General features: G+C 41.2%; 2 protein-coding genes across 3 annotated transcripts; one reads left to right on the forward strand and one right to left on the reverse strand.

The window, feature by feature from the left end:
* The first annotated feature begins 1931 nt into the window (after window positions 1-1931).
* On the forward strand, window positions 1932-8428 carry LOC144712747 (putative E3 ubiquitin-protein ligase HIP1). 2 transcript variants are annotated; one of them, XM_078587047.1, is made up of 7 exons: window positions 1932-2324; window positions 3860-4013; window positions 4693-6258; window positions 6955-7008; window positions 7078-7176; window positions 7246-7392; window positions 8111-8428. In XM_078587047.1, exons 3-7 carry the CDS (start codon window positions 4771-4773, stop codon window positions 8240-8242), a joined length of 1920 nt encoding a protein of 639 aa, XP_078443173.1. In that variant the 5' UTR covers window positions 1932-2324; window positions 3860-4013; window positions 4693-4770; the 3' UTR covers window positions 8243-8428. The 2 variants fall into 2 exon arrangements, with proteins under 2 accessions (XP_078443173.1, XP_078443172.1); XM_078587046.1 differs by lacking the exon at window positions 3860-4013.
* Window positions 8429-21044: 12616 nt separating this feature from the next.
* Window positions 21045-24206, reverse strand: LOC144713059 (uncharacterized). Its single transcript, XM_078587540.1, has 2 exons — window positions 23380-24206; window positions 21045-21324 (listed from the first exon to the last, which is right to left on the reverse strand). Exons 1-2 carry the CDS (start codon window positions 24025-24027, stop codon window positions 21223-21225), a joined length of 750 nt encoding a protein of 249 aa, XP_078443666.1. The 5' UTR covers window positions 24028-24206; the 3' UTR covers window positions 21045-21222.
* Window positions 24207-24971: the final 765 nt, after the last annotated feature.

Here is a 24971-nt window from a genome sequence, read left to right on the forward strand (position 1 = left end):
AGAGGGAGAGAGAAAGAGAGGGAGAGAGAAAGAGAGGGAGAGAGAAAGAGAGGGAGAGAGAAAGAGAGGGAGAGAGAAAGAGAAAAAGAGAGAGAGAGATAGTGTGTGTGAGAGAAAGAGAGATATCTAAAGAGAGAAAGAGTGAGAGAGAAAGAGAGAGATAAAGAGATATAGAGAGATGGAGACAGGAAGAGAAAGAGATTGAGAGAGAAAGATAAAGATATATAGAGAGATAGCGACAGAAAGAAAAAGAGACACAGAGGGAAAGATAGAGAGAGAAAGGGGGAGAGAGAGAAATATATAGAGAGAAAGAGATAGAGAGAGAAAGAGAGTGAGAAAGAGAGAGAAAGAGAGAGAGAAAGAGAGTGAGAAAGAGAGAAAGAGAGAAAGAGATAGAGAGAGAAAGAGAGTGAGAAATAGAGAGAGAAAGAGAGAAAGAGATAGAGAGAGAAAGAGAGTGAGAAATAGAGAGAGAAAGAAAGAAAGAGATAGAGAGAGAAAGAGAGAGAGAAAGAGAGAGAGAAAGAGAGAAAGAGAGAGAGAGAGAAAGAGAGTGAGAAATAGAGAGAGAAAGAGAGAAAGAGATAGAGAGAGAAAGAGAGTGAGAAATAGAGAGAGAAAGAGAGAAAGAGATAGAGAGAGAAAGAGAGAGAGAAATAGAGAGAGAAAGAGAGAAAGAGATAGAGAGAGAAAGAGAGTGAGAAAGAGAGAGAAAAGAGAGAAAGAGAGAAAGAGATAGAGAGAGAAAGAGAGTGAGAAAGAGAGAGAAAAGAGAGAGAGAAAGAGAGAGAAAGAGAGAGAAAGAGAGAGAAAAAGAGAAAGAGATAGAGAGAGAAAGAGATAGAGAGAGAAAGAGATAGAGAGAGAAAGAGAGAGAGAAAGAGAGAGAGAAAAAGAGAAAGAGATAGAGAGAGAAAGAGAGAGAAAGAGAGAGAGAAAAAGAGAAAGAGATAGAGAGAGAAAAGAGAGAGAGAAAGAGAGTGAGAAAGAGAGAGAAAAGAGAGAGAGAAAGAGAGAAAAAGAGAGAAAAAGAGAGAAAAAGAGAGAAAAGAGACAAAGAGATAGAGAGAGAAAGAGAGAAAGAGATAGAGAGAGAAAGAGATAGAGAGAGAAATAGAGAGAGAGCGAAAGAGATAGATAGAGAAAGAGAGAGAAAGAGATAGAGAGAGAAAGTGAGAGAGAGCGAAAGAGATAGATAGAGAGAGAAAGAGAGAAAGAGGGAGAAAAAGATAGAGAGAGAAAGAGAGAGAGAGAGAGAGAGAGAGCAAAAGAGATAGATAGAGAGAAAGAGAGAAAGAGGGAGAAAAAGATAGAGAGAGAAATAGAGAGAGAGAGAGCGAAAGAGATAGATAGAGAGAGAAAGAGAGAAAGAGGGAGAAAAAGATAGAGAGAGAAATAGAGAGAGAGCGAAAGAGATAGATAGAGAGAGAAAGAGAGAAAGAGGGAGAAAGAGATAGAGAGAGAAATAGAGAGAGAGCGAAAGAGATAGATAGAGAGAGAAAGAGAGAAAGAGGGAGAAAGAGATAGAGAGATAGAGTGATAAAAAGAGAGAGAGAGAGAGAGAGAGAGAGAGAGAGAGAGAGAGAGAGAGAGAGAGAGAGAGAGAGAGAGAGAGAGAGAGAGAGAGAGAGAGAGAGAGAGAGAGAGAGAGAGAGAGAGGGAGAGAGAGAGAGAGAGAGAGAGAGAGAAAGAGAGAGAGAGAGAGAGAGAGAGAGAGAGAGAGAGAGAGAGAGAGAGAGAGAGAGAGAGAGAGAGAGAGAGAGAGAGAGAGAGAGAGAGAGAGAGAGAGAGAGAGAGGACGCATATTTCGATGAGATCATGAGAGGATGCGTGACGGGTGACGGGCGAAAAAAAAAAAAGACCCAGATAAAAAAAACCCCATCTTGGTAAATTATCGGGACCATCGACGCATCAAAGAGGGCGAAAAGGAGTAAATCATGGTGTCTCTGAGCGATCACGTCGCCGCCCCTCCTCAAATGCGAGCCCCAATCTCCCAACCCACGACGCGATTTTCTTGAAAACCCGCCTGTCGCCCTTCCAAGTCACCCCCCCAATCGGACCACAACCCCCCCTTTCTCTCTCTATAACTCTTTCTCTCCCTTTTTGCCCGTCTTCCATCGCGTTTCCTCCCCCCACCTTCCTCCCTTCTCTCCTGGGTTTGCCCCATTTTTTATTAATTCGATTTTGTTGGCGTCGAATTCTTCGTTTTGGGTCTCCTTCCTTTGCAAGGAGGCCATCTCGGAGCTGTTTAGCTTCGTGGGTCGGTCGAAATTGTTGGTTTGGGATCTGGGTCGAGCGCAGATTCGACGGCGGAGCTCACCCAGGTGCAGAAATCTCCTCCCATCTGCCCGCTATTTCTTAGTTTTTCAGTCGTTTCATCTATCCGGCGATTAGGGTTAATTGTTCTTGTTCCGATTCGGGGAGTTTTGGTCACGGGGCGATCGATTGTTTGCGCCTGTCGCTGATTTTCAACACGGTTCCGTCGTTATAGTCGGTTTTCGGCTTGAATCGGCTGTTATCTTCGTGCTCTCAACGCATGAACGACTATTCGGGAAGATGGCGCAAGCCTGCATGTACCGATGCGGCCTCGCTCTTCGAAGTCGTAGTCGGATTCGGTCTTAGTTTGTATCGTCAGATGAATGATTAAGGGCTCTTATAAGTGTTATTTCTTTCTTGTTGTTTTCATGTTTTACTGCTGGTCTGATTCTGTCTCCGATTGCATGTTCTGGGATTATTACTGTTTTGCGGTTATGAGAAATGTAGTGATAGATGCGGCGATAGAGTCTGCTGTTTCTCAAATTTTTAGGTGTGAAATCTGTAATCTCATGGAAAACACTTTCGATTTAGTGGGTAATCTATTTCCTTCGTTTTTTGTTCGCCATCGAGATTTTTGGAGTTGTGACTTCATGAGTCGACGAGTCGTTATTTTTCGGTGAACTTTTCGGTAGATCTCTTATTCAAATGAATTTAAATTTGGAAATTAGATGATACATCTCGGCTCAATTTTTTATATCTGTGTTGTTTTTATTTAGTTTACTGAGTTGATTATGTGATGTGTTTCCATTTTTATTTTATGTCCTTTATTTTTAATGAAGTGTTTAGTTTGTTTTCCACTGGGTTGATTATGTGATGTGCTGCCATTTTTATTTTATGTACTTTATTTTTAATGAAGTTTTAACAAATTATATTGTTCATACTCTTTGTTGATCATATTAAAAATGAATGTCCAGTCTGTCCACTTCTCATGCTAGCTTGCAAAGTGGCTCTCAGTAGACATTGTTAACTCTAAATTTGCATGGATATTATGTGAATTTTGATAGGCTTCGGCTTTCAGGATGACGATGTTGAGAAGAAAGCGATGAATTTTCATTGTTTTCGTCATTCATAGGTGGCAAGGATGAAGATACAGAAGACGATCTATGTGGATGATGATGACTATAATATAATTTCACGGTCTAATCTCCCTTATCTTTCTTACACAGCTACGCCATTGGCAATGATGAACATTGTGGATGACAATGAAGAATCGTCATCATCTTCCAACCCTAGTTCTTGCCAATTAAAGTTGTTAAATGGTGGAATTTCATTCTGTGCGCAGTATAGATTTTATCAAATCTCATAAGCAAATTTTCTAGCTCAAGGAATAGCAAGTAGAGTTGGAAGACAATAGCTTAGTACCATCATTCTCATTTCTATCCTAGCTTAGTATCGAGGACGATGACTTATTTCAGTCTTAATTGTCCTCTTGTCATCTGAAAGATACGAGATAGAAAGAGTTGAAATTAGGGGGTAGAAACGATAATGTGTAAATTAAATTCGTCCCCCCATCATCATCGCCATTTTCATCATTGTGATGCAGCAAATATGTATGACGATGCCGAAGACAATTTATCAGCGTCATCAATGACGAAAAGGCCTAATAGCTGATTGTCTGAATATATGGAGCTATTCTTTGAATCAAGGCTGTGTTGTAACAGTTTACCGGAGAAAGAAGCAGATTTTTTGGGTTTAATGTAATGATTTTGCCAAACGTTACTTGATCTGAATTTCATATGCACGTTAAACTGTAGTGTAAGGAAATTTGAAATCCATCTGATGTGGCGCAATGTGGAGATAGTAGGTATATATTAAAGTGGGTTAAGTTTTTAAGTGAGCTGGAGTTGGTAATGTTTGACATAAATACAGTCTGCATTTCTCTTCCTATCGTCTTAATTTTTCCCCATTTCGTTTTGTCTTTCTGCTGATTAGTAAAAGCCTCGCCATAAATAATTGCATCTCTTCAAGAAAAAAACTAAAAAATGCGAAAGTGAAACCTGAGTATCGATTTCATACTATTGTTACTGAATATGACGAAAATTCTTGAGTAGGGGTTGATTAGACCTATATATTCGGGTTGGATTTTTTCAAATCCTAACTGCGTCTTTTATTTTTGATATGATAATAAACACATTTCATTATTAATGAAGAGGAAACCTGTGCCCAAAAAAATTCTATCTAGTCACCAGTCTTCTTTATTTGGTTTTTAAGTATCTCGGGGCTTGATAACTTTTAGAGGACCACGTACATAGTAAAAAAATTCCTCGTATCCTTTATGCAGTGATCAACCTTTTACTTTTCTTTTCATCATTCTGGTCGTTTTTATCTGGTATTCATGTTCCGCTAACCTGGAGAAACTTATCCTTGTTCAAACAGGTTGCCTTGATTTGATTTGGGTTGAATCCTTCTCAAGTAAAGCTCATCATTTCTTCATTTGGCAATATATTGCTTATTATGCAAGGGCACAGGAGCAATGTGGAACCCCTAACTGAGACTTTTGACTTCGATCATGCTCCTGGCTCGAGCACGTCAACTGTTGACCAGCAAATATACTGGAACGACGTCATCCACCCTCCTCCTACGCTCCCAAGTTACTTGATATCACAAGATGAGTCAAGCGTGGGCTATGAAGGAGACGCTGGTCGCCGCGAAACGGTGAACTTAAACAGTTGGCACGCTGGGGCATCTAGCTCTCGTGACCATATTACATCGATTGAAAATTCCTGTGACGAGACAAAGTTAGAAGGCATAGCCCAGAATCGACGAGACAGTAGACGACTCGATCGGATCACTATAAATCTTAATCAGACACATGATGGAGATGATGATCAAGAACTTATGCTGGGCCCACGATCATCCGGCGGTGGCAGCAGAGCGGTTTCTCAAAATGGCATGTGCGCTCATGAGAACTCTCACATGGCGCATTCTGAGCCCGTTTGTTCTACCTCCAGTGCCAGGTGCTTATCTGGCAAAAGGAAGAGCATGGAGGGAGACACTGGCCAATCATCAGGAAGCTTCCAGCCGACTGAAAGCAGCAACTTCTTGCCTGATGTGTCAGCAAGACATGTTTCTTCGAGTACCTTGAGCTTATCCAGTTCGGAGAATGTGGCCGTGTGTGATATCCGTGAGGGGAATCCAAACCCTAGAACAGCGACTGAACCCGAGAGTTCGGAAAGTTCTTACAGAAGCTTCCGGATGAGGATAAACCCTAATCCTGGGCTCCAGGATGATGAGCTGTCCCCTGATTGGCCGCCATTATTGAATTCGTCTTCTGGTGGGCAGCCCTCAATTTGGTCGCCTCCTCAACCATCTTTATTTGACCCAGTTAGTGAATCTATGGAAGCTAGGCTGGCAACACCGAGTACTAACTCCCACGGTCAACAGCTGCCAGCCCAAGGGTTTCCTCGATTAGTGCTTCCATTGGCTAGAAATGGGTTTCCTGGTGTGAGAACAGGCGGCTCATCAAATTCTCCTTCAATCTTGAGAAATAGCAGTAATACTCCCTCTGAGCTCCCAAATATCGGCCCTTCATCTGAATTAAGAGCTGTTGGTTACCTCCCTGCACAACTCCCCTTAGATTGGAGCATAACCAACGGCAACAATCTTAGCACTGTCTCTGGAAATCCACCTTTGCAAGTGGGGTCTGCGTCTTCTAGATTGCATTATCAGAATTTACCTGCTGGATACCGGCGAGTTCTGACAGAGTTTGCAAGAAGGACATTGCCTGTGCCTAACTCTGAATCAATGAACCCACAACGTTCTTTCCAGCCTAATTCTGGAGATACTGCTCCTTTGCCAGGTGTCGGTCTTCGAGCTACCCATCAGCATCCCCTCCTTCGATCCGCGCTCCTGATGGATAGGCGAGCTGCTGTAATGGGGGCGCCCCTCGCCGTGCGAACCCTAACTTCGTCTCGTGAAGGAAGAAGCCGGATGATATCTGAGGTATGATTCGTGGATTTTAGTGTGAATTACTGCTTTTGATGGGCGAGTCTATTACTTTGTTTTCAGCTCGTCTTAATGAATGCTTTCCTTGCTCTCCTTAATTTTATTTTTTGAAAGAAACTTAGAAGGTCATCTTGAGTTGAGTTGTTCATTCACATAGTTTAGTTATGGATGTCAAAGAATGGGCCTAATTTTTTAAAATTTTCTTTCAAAAAGTTAATAATTTTATTAAATTTTTTCAAAAGAAATTAAAATGGTCTTGGATTTTTGAGGGAAGTTGCATTGTCCCTGAAGTTTTGGAGTTCCTTCGATAGGATACTAATCAAGATCTTATGGAATTTGGGTTTCCGAATTCCATAAGATTATCTGCACATATGTCTAAGTGGCAGCCTTCTTTAGTTTACTGTAATACATTCTTGAAAAGAACTTATTACCTGCTGATGAGATTTCAGACTATCATTTGCTTTTTAAACTGGGCTGGCTCTGCTATTTGTTTGTCTTTATGTCTTCAAACGTTTTAACATTTAAAATAGAAGGGCTTGCTTGATCAAACAGATCAGGTCATGTAGGAACGAGGTTAAAAAAAAGTATAGAAGTTTAGTTGAAAGTCATAGAACGGGTGCATTGATATGTAGACCTCGTCATTAATATTAGGATTTTATTTTGTATGCCTAATTTGCCTTTTTCTCTGTGTAGCACATCCGCAATGCGCTTGATCTCATGCGCAGGGGGGAGAACCTTAGATTTGAGGTGAGTTACAGATATGAATATGTTTAATTGAATTGGTTTAACTTTATTATTTGCTTGTCAATTGTGCAGGATGTTTTGATTCTTGATCACTCTGCGTTCTACGGCCTTGCTGACCTCCATGACAGGCACAGAGACTTGCGGCTCGACGTGGATAATATGTCCTATGAGGTAAATTGAGAAATAAAGTGAAAAAGTAATGGAGTACAGGGCTGACGTGGCATGTGTTGACTTTTTCAGGAGCTGCTGGCATTAGAGGAGAGGATTGGAAATGTGAACACTGGGCTGAGTGAGGAAACAATCCGGAAGCTCATGAAGCATAGAATGCATCTTTCTGCAATGAAGTTACCTGATGATACCATTGCGGAGCCTTGTTGCATTTGCCAGGTATAAAACAGGCTAAAATATTTTTAGTTTTAAAAAATAAACTTATGGACCTCTATTCACCCAACGAGCATTGTCCATTCTTTTTGGAAACATAGACGAAAAATCTAGTGTAGTTTATGTTCTTCGGTTATGTTCATCTTTTTCTACGGCCCAAGGGTAGGTAATACGAAAAAATATCAAGTTGTTTTATTATCCCGATGTTATGTTGGCTACTCATGTACGCGATGTACAATGTGAAATGGGAACTGTTCCTTTATATCTCTGTCACGAAATTTTTCCGTGAAACATGTGAATGATATAATTGCATGTGTGCCCAATTGACTGTTCAAATTCTATCTAGGTTACATCATTTAATGACTCCACTCCTGTAGAACTTTAAAGAAAAAGTAAACCTGTTATAATAGCTTTTTCCATGGACTTAGCCCTCATAATCCAGCAGCAAATTTATATTTCAAAAAAAATTTCCAACAACTTTTGTGACATTGTCTGAACCTTTTATGGATCATCCATTAATTTCATCTTTTTGTATGAAATCATGATCATCCAATGCTATCATCTGTTTATTGAGCTTTTTTTGTCTGGCCTTCGCTTCCTCCTAAATTCTCTAATGCTAGCATGAACGATTAAAGTGCAGTATCGATAAAATCATGCTTTGATTTTGCTCAGTTGGAGTTTAAATGAATAAATCATTTATGTCATCTTTGAGCAAACTTTGCAGGAGAATTACTTGGGTGGAGAGGAGATTGGGACCCTTGATTGTGGGCATGAGTTCCACACGGCCTGCATCAAGCAGTGGCTGATCCTAAAAAATATTTGCCCAATCTGTAAGCTGACCGCATTGGGTCCATAAATTTGTTCTACCAAGGTTGAGGATTTGAGCTGGACTTTGAGCTCCTCAAGATTGGAGTTCTCTCTCTCTCTCTCTCTCTCTCTCTCTCTCTCTCTCTCTCTTTCTCTAGAATGAATCATTCAGTGAGTTTCCTTAATGAATCTGTTCTGGGTTTTGACAGGAAGACAGAAATAGCAGTTTTGAATAGTCTGCTCTCCAGTATTATTCTCTCTCTACAATTTGTTATGACCGTCTGTAATGATCGCTCCAAATTCCAGTTACCAGGCAGATTCATTTTCTTTATATATTCTCAAGAAGAAAATTACTGAAATATTTTTCTGCTCCATTTGGTAGGGCATAATTGTTGCTGTTTTAGGTCAGAAAAATGTTTCATATTTGGATTTACATGACTAGTTAAAGGCGTTTGGATTTACATGACTAGCTTTGAAGGCCAGTGTGACCCTGGAATGTTTACAGTGGCCAACGCCATTCAAATATATTGTAATGTTAAAGAGCAATAACTATCATTAATTTGCATCTCCAAACAACATCCTCATACCATGAGAGGGATAAATAATGCCCCTCTATCTGTATATTTTGATGATCTCCTCAAATATCTAGCGAATGTGAATGTTTAGAACATTTCTTTTAAAGATAAATGATCACTGCATTATTATCCCATCATAAACCATTCATCATTGCATATATTCTTAGACTTCAATACAAACATGATATGTGTTGCATAATGAATATGATAAATTGAATGAATTGAAAAACAACATAAAAGATAAATTGGCTTTTTGGCCATATAATTCCATCAACCTCATCGTGATCTCCTTTTCATTTTCCTTGAAGAGGATTATTAAGCAGTGATCCTTGGGTTTGGGTACCATTTCACTTGTAGATTTTTTCCCTCTCAGTTTGATTATTATAACTAAATTTATGTTTTACTTTGAACCTGTTCATTAACCAACACATACCCAAAAGACCTTTTTTCTGATCTCATGTGATACATTGGCACTAGAGATAGGGATCTACGTGATGGAAATATATGTGGCTAGCATGTCAAATCACACATTCCTAGTATCATTCATTGTTCATTAATACAATTTATAGATTATAATGCACATGTGATGTTTATGATGAAGTCCATGAATGCATGATTTAACTTTGTGAATTATAATGATATCATAATCTAGAGATCACTAATCTTCAAGAAGTTGTTCTAAATATTCCTATTTTAATTATACTTGAGAAGGACATCAAAGTTGTCAGATAAAATATCATTATCTAGTCTCACTCATATGAGTATGGCCAGCCCCATAACGATTAATGTGGAGATAATAAGGATGGATAGCAAGTGCTCTTTAATGGAAAGAGTTCACTGAATTGTCAATGTTAATCCCTGACTAGTATTATACCTCATGATTGTATTAGTGGTCTTTAGACCTGAGCCACAAAAGATGTATACTGGACAGACAGTTGTACATTGATTATGACCTATGAGTTCCTAATCATACAATTAGATATCACCACCTTGTGAATAATGAAGGATGCTAGAGTTGGATATTGGATGATCCCCATAAAATTATCCAATCGAAGGTTTTGAATCTCTCTCTGTCTCTCTCTCTCTCTCTTCCCCTCTCCCCCTCTCTTTATGTGTCTCTCTCTGTCTCCCGCTCTTTGTCTCCCTCTCTAGCTCCTCTGCCTCTAATCGTGGGCGACCTTCCACTCTTTCTCTCTTTCTTTTCTCTTCCTCCAATCTCAAACCTCCATGGCAGATGTGTCGTTCTCTGTCTTCACTAACCTCTGGTCACAATTGATAAAGTGATTTTTAGTTTTAAAAATACACACATCTTAGAATTTTTATCTGTACCAATTTATTAACTGTATCTTTATTTTACTATAAATTCTCCTTCTATGCATTAATTCTAGAAAATATTCAACATGACCATTTCTTCTCACTAAAATTATATCTAGTGCTTGAAGGTCATTTTTTATCTCATTTAGAAAAAAAAATGCATTCAATTTTGGAATTATTATGGCACTAAGCTTTAAGTGCATTCAATAAAGGAAAAGATAAGAAGATCAACAAAAGGAGTTTTTAAGTGGCCAGCTGAAGGGGGAGTCGGCAGCACTCAAGCCAGCGGGCAGCTAGCGAGCGCATATCTATCAAGCTAGCCAGTAGTTGGCGAGCAACGCCACACAAGGAGCCCTGACTGCTCACATATAGAGGCCCATAGAGAAGTTCGCGCATGCACACAAGAGATGTTAAGTAATTTCAAAGGCAAGAGAAACATCGCGTTTATATAGTAAGTCTTACTCTTGATTTTTCCATTATGGGATGTTTTTATGACAAACTCTTTCAGCTCCACATCGGGCCGAGCTGCCAAGCGACACGATGGATCATGGCCCAATCAATCACGATCTTAAGATAAATGAAGAGAAAGATTGATTAGGCTTCGAGCCGACCCGACCTAAAGCTTGCATTACAATGGGCAAAAGCTTAAGTGACATTCTAATCACAATCATGCAATCTTCATCCATATGATCGGACGGTCTGCATTATATCTGACTTATCTTATTGGTTAATGTTTTTCCAGCCTTCCGATTTGATGTGATGGCTAACAAGGGCAATGGGACCTCTCTATGGGCGAATCACACATGCAAAAGGTGACACGGCAAGCTGACCAGACTTAAAGGGGTCCACGGCTGTGATTTAATCGCAGCAGTTGGACCCCATATGAAGGGGGTCGGACGACCAGGTGCAGTTTCGTCCATCCCTCGGATGGAAATATATGTGGCCGGCAAGCCAATCACACACTCCACATCTCGTTCCATGTTCATTAATAGAACATATTCATTATAGTGCACGTGTGATGCTTACAATGAAGTCCATGAATACATGATCGGACTTAGTGAATTATGATGAGATCGGAATACGGAGATCACTAGTCTTTAAGCATGTGTTCTAAACATTCCTATTCAAAGGATACGTGAGAAGGACATGAAAGTATCCACATAGAATAACACTATCTAGCCTTACTCATATGATGAGTATGGCCGTTCCGTAGCCACTAGTGTGGAGACACTAAGGATAGATAGTGGGTGCTCTTTAGTGGAAAGAGTTCACTGAATTGATCCGTATGAATCCCTAAGTGGTATTATACTGAACTGTCAATCAGGTTGATTCACTTCACTATTGTGTAAGTGGTCCTTAGACCTGAGACATCAAAGACGTCTTGTGGACGAATGGTTGTACTTTGGGTATGGCCAATGAGTCTCTAATCATGTGATTCTAAACAATCTTAGGTCGGCTACATCAAGAAGTTCACGAAGACGATTGAGTGCTCACGATGGGATTGTCCGCCCTCAATATAAGAGGTGACAGCTCATGGAAGACGACGCGATGAAGTACTTAACCAAGACAGTGAAATATCGGGAGAAGAGTTATCCGATAATTTATGAATGCATCAGTACTAACTCGGATAAACGATTAGGTTTTGACAGTTGACCACACCCTAAGTTGTCCAAGGAGCATCAAGTGGATGGGGGATCATACATACACAATAACTGATCATGAACATGCTCCATGAGTGAGTCGATACACACTCCTTTATATCTTCTAGAACACAAGGTGTAGCTTGGCACCCCATGTGTTGGAGACTCGACCTATCGATTGGGTTAAATTGATCTGACGTTAATTAATCTATACGATGATATAGTTAATTACTTTGGAAGGCCAATAAAGGTTATTAGGCCATTGGAGTCATCAACTAGATTGATACATGGGCTTAGAGGGTCAAACACAAATGGTCCTTTGGACGTCGAAAGATTTGGGGGTTTTTATGAAAAATACCCACTTAGTATAAATAGGGAAGGCCCCGAATGAAATTCACCCAGGCCATAATTGTTCAGGGGGCTTTCCCCTTCTTATCCCTTCTCTCCACACCCCCTCTCCAATCCTGATGCGATTGGGACGACGTAACGATGACGACAGAGAAAGAATGGGGCAAGTCAACGAGAAGGAGGAGATCCGACATGCCAAGAATCGTGTGGATACATCTAGAGGCTGTACACTTGAGCAGCTTGACTTGTCTCACTCTGGGATCAAAGAAATTACAAATAAGATTCATGGAACGATACTTCGTTTAATATTTTTGTTGATGCCGTTCGATTCGTTCAAGTTTTCCATTGCGAATCATTTTCATTTATTCATCCATGTCAAGGCCTCTAGAACCCAACACCCTCCCCCTGGCCAAATGGCAGTTTCTGGAAGTGGGGGGGACCTCCGAGGGACTCCGACAGCTTGCGAGGACCCCCAAGGCCATCTCACTGCATCGACGGCCATGGGAGATCCTTCCCAAGCCTTTAACGGGGCTCCCTAGCCCCAATTTTCATCTTCTCTAGTCGCAAGAAAAATTTATGGCGTCGGAGGTCTCTTTCAAAGTTTGGAGTACTCAACAACGTCGTGGCAGCTCATTGAGACTTTAGGGAAGGGCAAAGAAGTGAGGAATCTATGTCAGCAAATAAAAGAGGAAGGGGGGAACAACACACTGAAGTTAGGGGGTGGCGATCTGCATCCCCACCCCGTTCCTTTATTCCGGGAGATCTGGGAAGTTCTTGATCTCAACCTGAACGAGAATCATCAGTCACTATAATACATTACTCAAATTTGATTTGATTTAGAGAAGTTTTTTTTGTTGATCGTGTTCTTGTTTTTTCGGCCTCTGTGAGGCATTTGTTGACCACCTGCACGGTGTCAACAGAAACCTCCATATTTCCTGAGATTTTCATCTATTAAAAATACTAAAAACATATTTCTTAGATAGGTTTCCTCTATAGAATCTATTACTATCTACCTAGGATAATTATAACTATAAAATTGTAAAAACACCTTAATATCCCTCTTCTCTTCGCTCTTAATCTTTCTACCCTTTTCTATGTTTATCTCTATCTATGTAATTAAACCTTTAACTCTCTTCTGAATTAGATAACCCCTCTCATTACTCTCTCATCTTATTATTTTATTCTTTTACCTAAGTTCTTCTAACATAAAAAACAAATTTTCATCTCTCTACCTATTTAGGTAACTCAAAAATGTCAGCTATTCTTGCTCTTTATCTACTTAATTATCTTAATAATTAAGTAATCCATATACTTCTACTTATCTCTCCTATTATTAAAATCTATGCATACATATACATCCTCTCATCGACTCCAATCCATCACTCAACTGATAATACTCACTTTCGCCTATCTTTATAATACTTCTTCTCTCTGTTTTATTCTTCCTCCTACTTCTTACTAAAATAAATACCTTTATAAACTAAAAACCCCTACTTCTTACTAAACTATTTACATCTTATTACCCTAAAACTCTCATTCTCTAACTAAAATCTTAATATCATTATCCTTATAGCCACTTTCTATTTTCATATAGCGTACTACTAATTAATTAAAGAACCCCCTAGCCCCTATTCATAGTGTTTTACTACTCTATCTATTTTATTAGCTTTCTCTACTTCTTTCACTACCTATAATAATATCATCTTTAAATATAACACCATTAATTCATCTCAATATCCTACTTTCTTATCATCTTTAATATCTATAAAAGATATAAATAATATTTGTTAGTTTATCTCTCCCTCATATCTAGTCTCTTATCTACTTACTATTTCCTTTACTTACTAACCACTTATCACTTACTACATTCACTATCCTTATCATCCTTATCACTTCTTCTTAACTATAACTGGTTTAAGGTGGACCGTTGACCATTCAGAGTTGACATGTGGCATGTTGGAGACACATGGGTGCTAAGTCTATGAGGACCTTAAGTCACAGTGAGACAGCTGGGTCGGTCGTGACAGTGGCGGAGAAATGGTGCCACACAACTGCTACAACAATAGTACACACAAGAGGCATGTGGTAGTGGGTGGATGGTGGCATCATGAGTGGGAGGCACGCATTGATAGAATGGTGAAGTGTACGGGGGGATGAAGACAGCGGTGGTGCTGGTGGAAATGATACAATGTTGATGCACATTGGTGATGTAGACAATGATGGGGCGAGGTGAAGAAGATGAGGGAGGAGAGGTAATGGTGGATGGGGGGAAAGTGAAGTAACCTGGAGCTGTTACTCATAGAAGCAAAGCTGACTTTCTCTAAACAGTAGCAGCAACAACACTATCTTCAAGTGGTGGGATGTCAACTAACGAGAGCGGAGGGCAAATATATGTCGAAGGAAAGGGGGCTTCTTCAAAATACATTTTCTTATAAAACATTGGTTGTACGAGATTTTATAGATCTGCGTTGAGTGAGAAAGAGAGAGGAAAAGAACATATCAAAAAGTGGGGAGAAGCATTGGTAGGGCATGGTGTTGAGAACTCGAGATTGCACAAAGAAGATCAAGGAGGAAAAGAGGGAAATACCAGAGAATGCTAATGATCGTTGTAATTCCACATCAGTGGATTGTTACATGGGTTGGTATTTATAGTGTTGTAGTGGAACTAGATTTGGTAAGTTTCCTAAATCTGATCTTTCCTTTTATAATCTGTATAAAGGCCTATCTAGATGCTGCATGATTGTCTATGTTTCTATCTATGTTGAATCCTACTTTCAATGTTTTCCTATATTTAATCCTAACCAATACACCTCATTAGTGAGTATACAATATGTCCTATTATAATCTTCTATTAAGTCCTACTGGTCGGAGTCGGGCTGACAGTGCGAGTAAAACTCCTCAACAATGGTGATAGTTGTGATTCTGGTTGTGGTGTAACGTTTAGAGTTGTCCAAAGGTTGGGTCCTTCATGGGGCATTGGTTTGTCAATGGTCACCTGATCATCTCTGTAAGCGGATGTGGAGAGGGCGGAGGTGGTTGTCGCAAGGTCATTGCAGCAGCAGTAGTAGTGTTCCCACCACCACTCTTGTCCATGGCAGGAACACAGAATGGGACAAGATAACTGCATTGCTTTCCGGGCTCTCGGCTTCTAGTTGGCTTCCATTTAGCTCCCACTCAGTTTCCTGCTCACCTCCCTTTCGGCTCCCATGGGAAAAAAAAAATCATCTCGTTCGCCATCCAGGGCCCCCTAGAACAACGCTTTTTTTCATCCTGTGATAAAAAAGTCCCGTCCGGGACCGATGGACCATATCTATGTTTCATCATTTGTTCGGTCTCCTCGATGGGATGATTTTTTGTTCATGGACAAAATAACCGTTCTGCCTGCATTGGCACACTATACAACACTCCATACCTCTCTCTCTCTCTCCCTCCGACGTTCCCCCTATCTTTCTTACTCTCTCTCTTTTTTTCTCTTTCTATCACCTCCGGCCTTGTCTAAGCGCGCATCATCCACTCACGCCATCAAACTCCTCCACAAATTCCTGCATCACCCTATCATGCTACTCCTGCACTAAAGGTCCACTCTGTTGGGTTCTATAGGCCTTGACTTGGATGAACAAATCAAAAACGATGCGCAGCGGAAGTCTTTTGCGAATCGAACGCATCAACAAAAAATATTGAAACGATGTACCTTGCACGAATCTCATTCGTGATTTCTTCGATCTCGGAGCGAGACGAGTCGAGCTGCTCAAGTGTGCAGCCTCTAGACGTATCCACGCGGTCCTCGGCTTGTCGGATCTCCTCCTTCTCATTGACGATCTCCGTTCTTTCTCCGTCGGCGTCGTTACGTTGTCCTGATTGCATCAGGGATGGAGAGGGGGTGTGAGGAGAGTGGAGAAGGGGAAAGGCCCTTGAACGATTCTGGCCTGGGTGAATTTCGTTCAGGGCCTTCCCTTATTTATACTAAGTGGGTATTTTTCATAAAACCCCCAAAACTTAAGTATATCTTCCAACGTCCAAAAGATCATTTGCGTGGGACCCTCTAGGCCCATGTATTAATCTAATTAACGACTCCAGTGGCCCAATAATCTTTATTGGCCTTCAAAATTAATTAACTATATCATCATATAGATTAATTAATGTCGGATCGATTTAACCCAATCGATAGGTCGAGACTCCGACACGTGGGGTGCCAAGCTACACCTCTTGTCCTAGAAGATACAAAGGAGTGTGTATCGACTCACTCATGGAACCTGTTCATCATCGGTTACCTTGTATGTATAATCCCTCATCCACTTGATGCTCCTTGGACGACTTAGGATATGGTCAACTGTCAAACCCTAATCGGTCATCCGAGTTAGTACTGATGCATTCGGAAATCATCGGAGAACTCTTCTCCAATATTTCACTGCCTTGGCCAAGGACTTCGTTGCATCGTCTTCCTTGAGCTGTCACCTCTTATACCGAGGGTGGACGATCCCATCTTGACCACTCAATCATCTTCGTGTACTTCTTGATGCACCCGAACTAAGACCGTTTAGAATCCCATGATTCGAGACTCGTTGGCCATAGCCAAAGTACAACCGTCCGTCCACAAGACGTCTTTGGTGTCTCAGGTCTAAGGACCATCTACACAACCGTGACGTGAATCAACCTGATTGACAGTTCGGTATAATACCATTCAGAGATTTGTACGGATCAATTCAGTGAACTCTTTCTACTAAAGAGCACCCACTATCTATCCTTAGTGTCGCCACACTAATGGCTACGGGACCGGCCATACTCATCATATGAGTGAGGCTAGATAGTGCTATTCTATCCGAATACTTTGATGTCCTTCTCGCGTATCCTTCGAATAGGAATATTTAGAACGCATGCTTAAAGACTAGTGATCTCCGCATTACGATCTCATCATAATTCACTAAGTCTGATCATGTATTCATGGACTTCCTTATACGCATCACACGTGCACTATAATGAATATGTTCTATTAATGAATATGGAACGAGATGTAGAATGTGTGATTGGCTTGCCGGCCACATATATTTCCATCACACTCTTCCCTCTTTGGTGATCCACATTATTTTATCCAATGTTTTCTCGTTTATTTTTCCACCGCCGTTGGATTAATAGAATAGGTTAGTGGAATAGGTTTGTGTCTTCTCGTAGTCTATCGTTCAGAATATTTGATTTCGAGCATTGTTTTCACTGTAGTGGTCGTAAGACAATCCTCCCGCCCTTGATTGAGGAAAGGGGCTGCACCATCATCATTTTCTCCAGATTTAAATGTTCGAAATCGATCGTGTTGATTTGTGGTCTGTTTTATCCTTCCTTAGCTGACCTTTAGTCTTCACCCGCGTTAGTCCTAGCCATTATGCATCAACCTCTCTCTTCACTTGATCTCTCCTTCTCTTCTCTCTCTATCTCTCCTTCTAACTCTCTCTTCTCTCGATCTCCGTAGCCTTCTCCTCTCTCTATCTCTCAATTTATCCCTCTCTTCTCTCGATCTCCATAGCCTTCTACTCTCTCTCCCTAACCCTCTCCTCTCTCTCACTCTGCCTCTCCCTGTCCTCTCTCTCCTTCTATATATATCTCTCTCTCCCGAGCCCATTCCTCTCTCTCTCCCCTTAATCCTCTCCTCTTCCTCTCCTCTCTCTCTCCTTCTATATCTCTCTCCCTCTCTCTCCTACTCATTCCTCTATCTCTCCCTCTCCCTTTGCTTTCTCTCCCCCTCTCTCTCCCTAGTCTCTCCCTCTCCTCTCTCCTTCTATATTTCTTCTTCTCTCTCTCTCCCTAACCCTCTCCTCTCTCTCCTCATTCCCTTTCCTTCTATCTTTCTATCTCTATCTCGTCTCTCTTTCTTCCCTTCTATCTCTCTCTCTCTCCTCTCTTTTTCTCTCCCTCTACTGGAGCTGGAAGACGGATGACAAAACGTCATCTGTCCATTCAAAAAATTCATCCGTCATCGTCCGGAGCGTCGTATGAATGACTGAACGGAGGCTTTTAGTCATTCATCATCTGCAACGGATGATAGATGACGGAAATGACAAACGGATGACAGAACGGACGGATGACTTTCGGTGGTGATGGAAATATTTCTCTCTCACTTGCTTCCTCTCTCTTTCTCTCTATGGTCTCGATCGCTCCCTCTCTCTCCCCCTCTCCCTTGTCCTCTCTCTCTCTCTCTCCCTCTCTCTCTCTCTCGATGGCTCCCTCTCCTTCTCCCTCTCTCTCTCTCTCAATGGCTTCCTCTTCTTCTCTCTCTTTCTTTTTCTCTCGCTCCTTATCTTCCTTTCACTCTGTTTCTTTCTCTCTATCACTCCCTCTCCTTCCCTCTCCCTCTCCCTCTCCCTCTCTCGCTCTCTCACCCCCACCCTCAGTCTACTTCGTCATCCATTCGTCCGTATCCATTCCGTTTTCTGTGACGGACAAATAACGGAATGGGACTGATGACATACTTGCGACGATGACGAAACCCGGACAAATGACAAATCGGATGAACCAAAATGCCTCGGATGGATAACTGAACAGAAGTCCATTCAGTCCCGTTCCGTCCGTCCAAGATCGTCATCCGTTTACGTCCAACAGCTCTACCTTCTACTCTCTCTCTCACCCCTTTTCTCTTTCTTCCCTTCTATCTCTCGTTCTCTCTCCTCTCTTTTTCTCTCCCTCTGCTCTCTCTCTCTCTCTCGCCTCTTTTCTCTTTCTTCCCTTCTATCTCTCATTCTCTCTCCTCTCTTTTTCTCTCCCTCTGCTCTCTCTCTCTCTCTCGCCCCTTTTCTTTTTCTTCCCTTCTCTCTCTCTCTCTCTCTCCCCTCTCTTTTTCTTCCCTTCTATCTCTCTCTCTCTCCCCTCTCTTTTTCTCTCCCTCTGCTCTCTCTCTCTCTCTCTCGCCCTTTTTCTTTTTCTTCCCTTCTCTCTCTCTCTCTCTCCCCTCTCTTTTTCTCTCCCTCTACTCTCTCTCACCCCTTTTCTCTTTCTTCCCTCTACCTCTCTCTCCTCTCTTTTTCTCTCCCTCTACTCTCTCTCTCTCGCCCCTTTTCTCTTTCTTCCCTTCGATCTCTCTCTCTCCCCTCTCTTTTTCTCCCTCTTCTCTCTCTCCCCCCTTCTCTTTCTTCCCTTCTATCTCTCCCTCTCTCTCCTCTCTTTTTCTCTCCCTCTACTCTCTCTCTCTCTCCCCTTTTCTCTTTCTTCCCTTCGATCTCTCTCTCTCTCCTCTCTTTTTCTCCCCCTCTACTCTCTCTCTCTCCCTTCTCTTTCTTCCCTTCTATCTCTCTACCTCTCTCCTCTCTTTTTCTCTCCCTCTACTCTCTCCCCCCACTTTTCTCTTTCTTTCTCCCTTTCTTCTCTCTCTCTCTCTCTTCTTTTTTTCTTTCTTTCTTTCTCTCTCTCTCTATCTCTCTCCCTCCCTCTCCTCTCTTTCTAGTTTTCTCTTTGTCTCTCCTCCTCTCTTTTCGTTTTCTCTCCCTCCCCTATCGCTCTCCTTTCTCTGCGTCGTTCTATATTAGAAGTTTAAATTCATTAGTCATACTGTTATAAATGTTAACATATTTATTTCTTCATATTTTCGGATATTACTTTGGTTTTTTATATATCCCAGATCGGATAATTAAAATTAACGTGAAGTTCACACGAGGAGATCTATACACCAGATAGATAATATATAAAAAAAAATTAGAATTCGAGACGCTCCATGTCATATCATCTCTGCTATACTTCATTTAATCTATCCACCTAATATTATATTATCAATTCCCCACGACATCTCTTATTTCATTATTGTCTCTCATAATCTTACATATAATAATATTACTGCGCATTATCCCCCTCACCATTGTTTTATCTCCAACGCGTCTATTATTGTAGTATGTATCTCTCTGCCGTCTACATAAAATAATCCCTTTCATCAATATTTCATAAGTATCTATCTGGCTTCTCCACCTTATTATTATACTCATATATTATCGATCGATTTCTCATCTCTTCTTAAATAATAATATTATATAAACCTCTCATATGACAAAAGTATATAATAAGCATATAATAAATATCATTTCAACCACTACACCTATACTATAAATACCACTATATTATATTATTATTTCCCTTGTTCTCTCACTCTCCTATATAAATATCTACTATATTCTACTAAGACATTCTTTCTTGACTGAGATATCCTAGATTACATCTTCCTCGTTAGTATATCTTGCTATATTTATTGACGTTTATCTGATTAGAGGATTATATTTTCCCTATCTAAGTATCTTATCATAACGCGAACATCTCCCCTTGCCTTTCCATATATCCTTAGTATAGCCTCCCTATATCCTTGTTATGGTGACTGTGTTCTTTATAAACATATAATTTGTTTCCCCTTTCTAATTTCTCAGTATGCATTATCCCTATTATATATTATAAGCTGTATTATTGATCACATCTCAGTATAATTATTATCATCACAATACTATATTGTTATATTTCCCTCCAACTTTTGATCAAATTTCCCTTTAATACGTAGCCCCTGGGAGACAACCTACCGCAAGATAGACAACCTTACCAGCATACATTAGAGGTATTTAAATCTTATAAACATTATTTGATCAAACCATAATTTACTACAATGTCAAAAAAAAACCACAATGTTGCTAGGGACCGGCATGAGTTAGAACTTTTTTGTTCTGCGGTCTGTGGTGCAACAAGAGGTAGACAATACATTTTGCAAATTCAACAATGAAGATGATGGTTCATTATCATGATCCATATTGATGAGAACAAGTCCTAGATTGGACTATTCTCCTTAATCATTTAGTTTTGGTCATCCTCTCTTTGTATTAAAGGTTGTCTTCTCAAATAAAAGTTGAATCACCACTTAAAATGAAACTTCTTTTCTTCCTCAGTTGGTTATGGTTGAGAAAAATTTTTTGAATTTAAGTTTCACTTCCATCAAGATCTTCTCTACTCCCCCAAGACAAACTTTTCCTCCACAAAGACATTATATGAAAACAATTTTCAATTTACAAATCTGGCTTGGCTTGTATAAACAAGACATTTATCCTCTGATCCCTCTTTATGAAACTTTACATTAGAGAGAGGCCCATCTTCAATAGTCACTGGAGGGGTGGGTGTATACATGGGATTCATGAATCTAATTTTCAAACATTGACCTGAGAAGAAGAACTCAGCTCCGGGTAGCAGTCCTGGCTGAAGATCTTCTGTTTCACTACATCCACATTGATCGAACACGAGACCTTTCCCTAAACAAATGCAGAGAAAGCAAGAGTTAATTTTTTTGTAATCCATAAATCATTCCAGAACAAAGATGTTAACAACAAAACAGTTAGGCTTGTTCAATAAGAGATCATTCAGTAATTTTTTTTTTGAAAATTGAGGTCACTCACTAATAAAAATGCGTAAACCATGGTGCTTGCTTAGCATTCCATTTAGAGTTTCCATCATGTGTCTTATGGTGGGTATCCGTAAAAGAAAGAATTATGGATTGATAGATCATCATAGTCATCCCCATTTTTTTATTTTTTTAACAAAAAAATCATCCCCATTTTTGCTTTTGTGATAATCCATCCCTACATTTTTTTTCACTATTATTGTCATCCCTGAATTTCATGGTCATCAATGGATGATGAGTTAACAATAATGATGATCACGAATTCATCATTGACGGTTCGATGACAAGGACGATGACGTCTCTGTCATTGTCAATGCCCAATCACCATCGTCTCCAGTGATATAAAAACGCATATCCATGTTTGAAATGATGATAACAACAAAATGGTCATCAATAGATGAACGACATGAATGATGGCGATTCGTCATCATCATCCTTGATGCCCAACCCCTACCCCTATCACGAAAGATTGAAAATATAGGAAAGATAATAAGCTTAGATTTTGGGTTTCATCCTCGAGAATAATCAGATTTCCTGTATTTCATCCATATCATCAGTGTGATTAGATTGAAAACTAGAAACCATCTAGAAGCTTTTCGTCAAAAAAATTGATCAAAACTTGCCTGAAGAATCGCAAGATCTAGAAGTTCTAAAGAAGGAAAATCAGCCTGGTTTCTGGATTTTACATAATTTTTATCATTTCTAAGATTAGCATCAGGATTCATAGCCCAGAAAAGGCAATTTGATCTTGAAGCTTTCAATAAAAAAACCTTGCCGGAATAATTGTGCAAAACCACAATGCAACATTCATCCACCCATCTAAATCTCTATTATCAGAAATTGGCGACCTACAAAATATAATCTGCAACAATATTCCAATATTTCCTAGGGAATTTTGGATGATTGAGAGCATGTTCCATAGAAATAGCCACGAAAAGACATGGATTCATAAATTAACGATCAAAACTAGATGCTCTTCATAAAAAAATTGACAAAAACTCGCCAGACAATTGCAGGAACTATATTGCAACAATTCTCCATCTGATCTAAATCAGCCATAATGGCAAACAGGCGACTTGGATTTTTTTTTCTCTTCCTAGGAAATTTGGTATGATCGACGGCAGATTTCATAAAAATAGCCAAGAAAATGCACGGATCCAAGAAAATCAACGATCAAATCTAAAAGTTTTTCATTGAAAAATCGACCAAAACTCGACAGAACAATGGCACGAACTACATGGCAACAATTCTCTTTCTGATCTAAATCCCTCTAAAGGCAAATAGGGGCCTTGAATTTTTTTTTCTCTTCCTCGAAAATTTGGGATGATCAACGGCATATTTTCATAGAAATGCCAAGAAAATGCATGGATCTATGAACCGGCGATCAAAATCCAGAAGTTCTTCAAGGATAAATTGACTAAAACTCGCCAGAACAATTCTCCCTCTGGTCTAAATCTACATGATGCGGAATCGGCGACTCGGGTTTCTTTATTTCTTCCTCCGAAGATTGGGATGATCAGCGGTATATTTTCACAGAAATAGCCACGATCAAATCTAGAATATTTGACACGGATTAATGATTAAATCAATAATATTTTCACAAAACACGGATCTATGGACTAACGATCAAATCTAAAAGTTTCCCAAGGAAACATTGACCAAAACTCGCAGGAACAATTCTCCCTCTGATCTAAATTCCCACAATAGCAAATAGGCGACTCAGATTTTTAATTTATACCTCGGAAATTTGGGTTGATCGAGATCATTCTTCATAGAAACAGGCAAGAAAAAGCACTGATCCAAGTCAAACCAACGATCAAATCGCGAAACTTTTCATCAAAAAAGATAAAAAAAACTCGACAGAAATCAAAATCTCCACCTCCACAAGCAACAAAAATCACAATACCTGGATCGGGAAGTGGAACCCAAGGATTTGGAGACGGCCATCCATCAACTCCGCAGTCGCATCGAAAACAACAATCCCCCTCGCCAAATCCTCGATCAGCAAGAACAAATCCGCGAGAACACGAATCCCATCGAGCCGCAACCTCGCATCCACGTAAGAAACCCCCTTGGCCCGCACAAACCCGCCGGGGGCGATCAAGCTCCCCAAATCCCTCCCGCGGTAGCCAATCCCGGATCGAATCTTGCGATAATCGAGGGAAAACAAGTTTTTGTTCTCGACCCGGATCTCCAAATCGAGATCAACGTCGAGGGTCGGGGCTGTCGCGGCGTGCTTGGGGGGGGAGAGGTGGATGGAGCGGAGGGCGACGCGAGAGAGGCGGAGGAGGGGGTCCGAGGGCCAGAAGAGGAAGAGGGAGAAGGCGAGGAGGAGGGAGAGGGAGAGGAGGGCGAGGAGGGAAGAGGAGGAGAGGAGGGAGCGGAGGAAGCTTCGGCGATGGCGGCGATGGCGGGGAGAGGGGAGGAGGAAGACGAGGAGAGGGGGAGAAGGGGAAGGAGGAGAAGGGTCGAAGGGGATGCCCAGAGAAGGGGGGAGAAGAGGAGCGTTGAGCGGGGAGGAGGAAGATGGAGATGGAGGAGGGAGCTTGGCCATGGCGGAAGGAAGAAGAGGATCAGGGTAGAGAGAAGGGTAGAGATAGAGAGAGAAAGAGAGAAGGTGGTTTCCTGGGTAGTTCTGCCTTGGGGGTTGGGATGGAGGTAGTAAGTAGGAGAGAACTCTAGAGAGAGAGAGAGAGAGAGAGAAGTGTTTCCTGGGGAGTCCTGCCTAGGGGGTTGGGATGGAGGTAGTAGGAGAGAACTAGAGAGAGAGAGAGGAGTTGAGAATTAAGTTTAGAGAGAGAGAAAGGAGGGGGGAGAGAGAATAAGACAGACAAAGGTAGTTTCCTGGGGAATCCTTCCTTGGGATGGAGGTAGGAAACTAGAGAGAGAGAGAGAAAAGATGATCAGGAGAGAGGGAGAGAGAACAAGAGAGAAGATGTCACGCGGTCAAATTCCGAGCTAGGACAATTGCTCGAATCTAGCGCGTGCCGGCCTCAGTGCTTGGAGCAGAACACCGAGCAACCTTGATATCTTACAGCAGAAGTTTTTCGTAATAGCTTAAGATTGTAGATAAAGGGATAGAGGAGAGGGTGGGGACGCAGCCCCGTCAAGGAATAGGGTCATTGCATTAATATCATCAAAAGGGTTACATTGGCGTCATAGACATTACATGGGGGAAGACGAGGGTAGATATCGAAGTAACGAGGCGAGGTGCCACACGCCTTGGTAAGGGTGCTCTCGAGCTTTGAGGCCCGTAGCCTTGCGCGCGCCCCCGTCGGTCTCGCCACTACACGCGTGCTCTTGGGCTAGGTGCCGCGCGCCCGTGGGCGTGGCGATCACACACACCACCCCAGCCTTGGCGATCACACACGCCACCAGCACCCGCGCTGACAGCTATCGTGCGGTCCGCCGGAACGCGGCCATGCTTGGTGCCTCAAGCTGGGCGCTGCGCACCCCCACCGTCTCGGCGCTCACTATATGCCAATTCCTTAGTCTCCT

The sequence above is a fragment of the Wolffia australiana genome, chromosome 15, assembly GCF_029677425.1.
Source record: "Wolffia australiana isolate 7733 chromosome 15, ASM2967742v1".
NCBI lineage: Eukaryota > Viridiplantae > Streptophyta > Magnoliopsida > Alismatales > Araceae > Wolffia > Wolffia australiana.

What these genes read in the sequence shown, in the direction of transcription:
- LOC144712747 (XM_078587047.1), top strand. Translation starts at nt 4,771, where the DNA reads ATGCAAGGGCACAGGAGCAATGTGGAACCCCTAACTGAGACTTTTGAC. An exon ending in GAAGCCGGATGATATCTGAG is followed by an intron (nt 6,259 to 6,954) that starts GTATGATTCGTG and finishes TTCTCTGTGTAG; the next exon opens with CACATCCGCAATGCGCTTGA. An exon ending in GGGAGAACCTTAGATTTGAG is followed by an intron (nt 7,009 to 7,077) that starts GTGAGTTACAGA and finishes TCAATTGTGCAG; the next exon opens with GATGTTTTGATTCTTGATCA.
- LOC144713059 (XM_078587540.1), bottom strand. Translation starts at nt 24,027, where the DNA reads ATGGCCAAGCTCCCTCCTCCATCTCCATCTTCCTCCTCCCCGCTCAAC. An exon ending in GGTTCCACTTCCCGATCCAG is followed by an intron (nt 21,325 to 23,379) that starts GTATTGTGATTT and finishes GCATTTGTTTAG; the next exon opens with GGAAAGGTCTCGTGTTCGAT.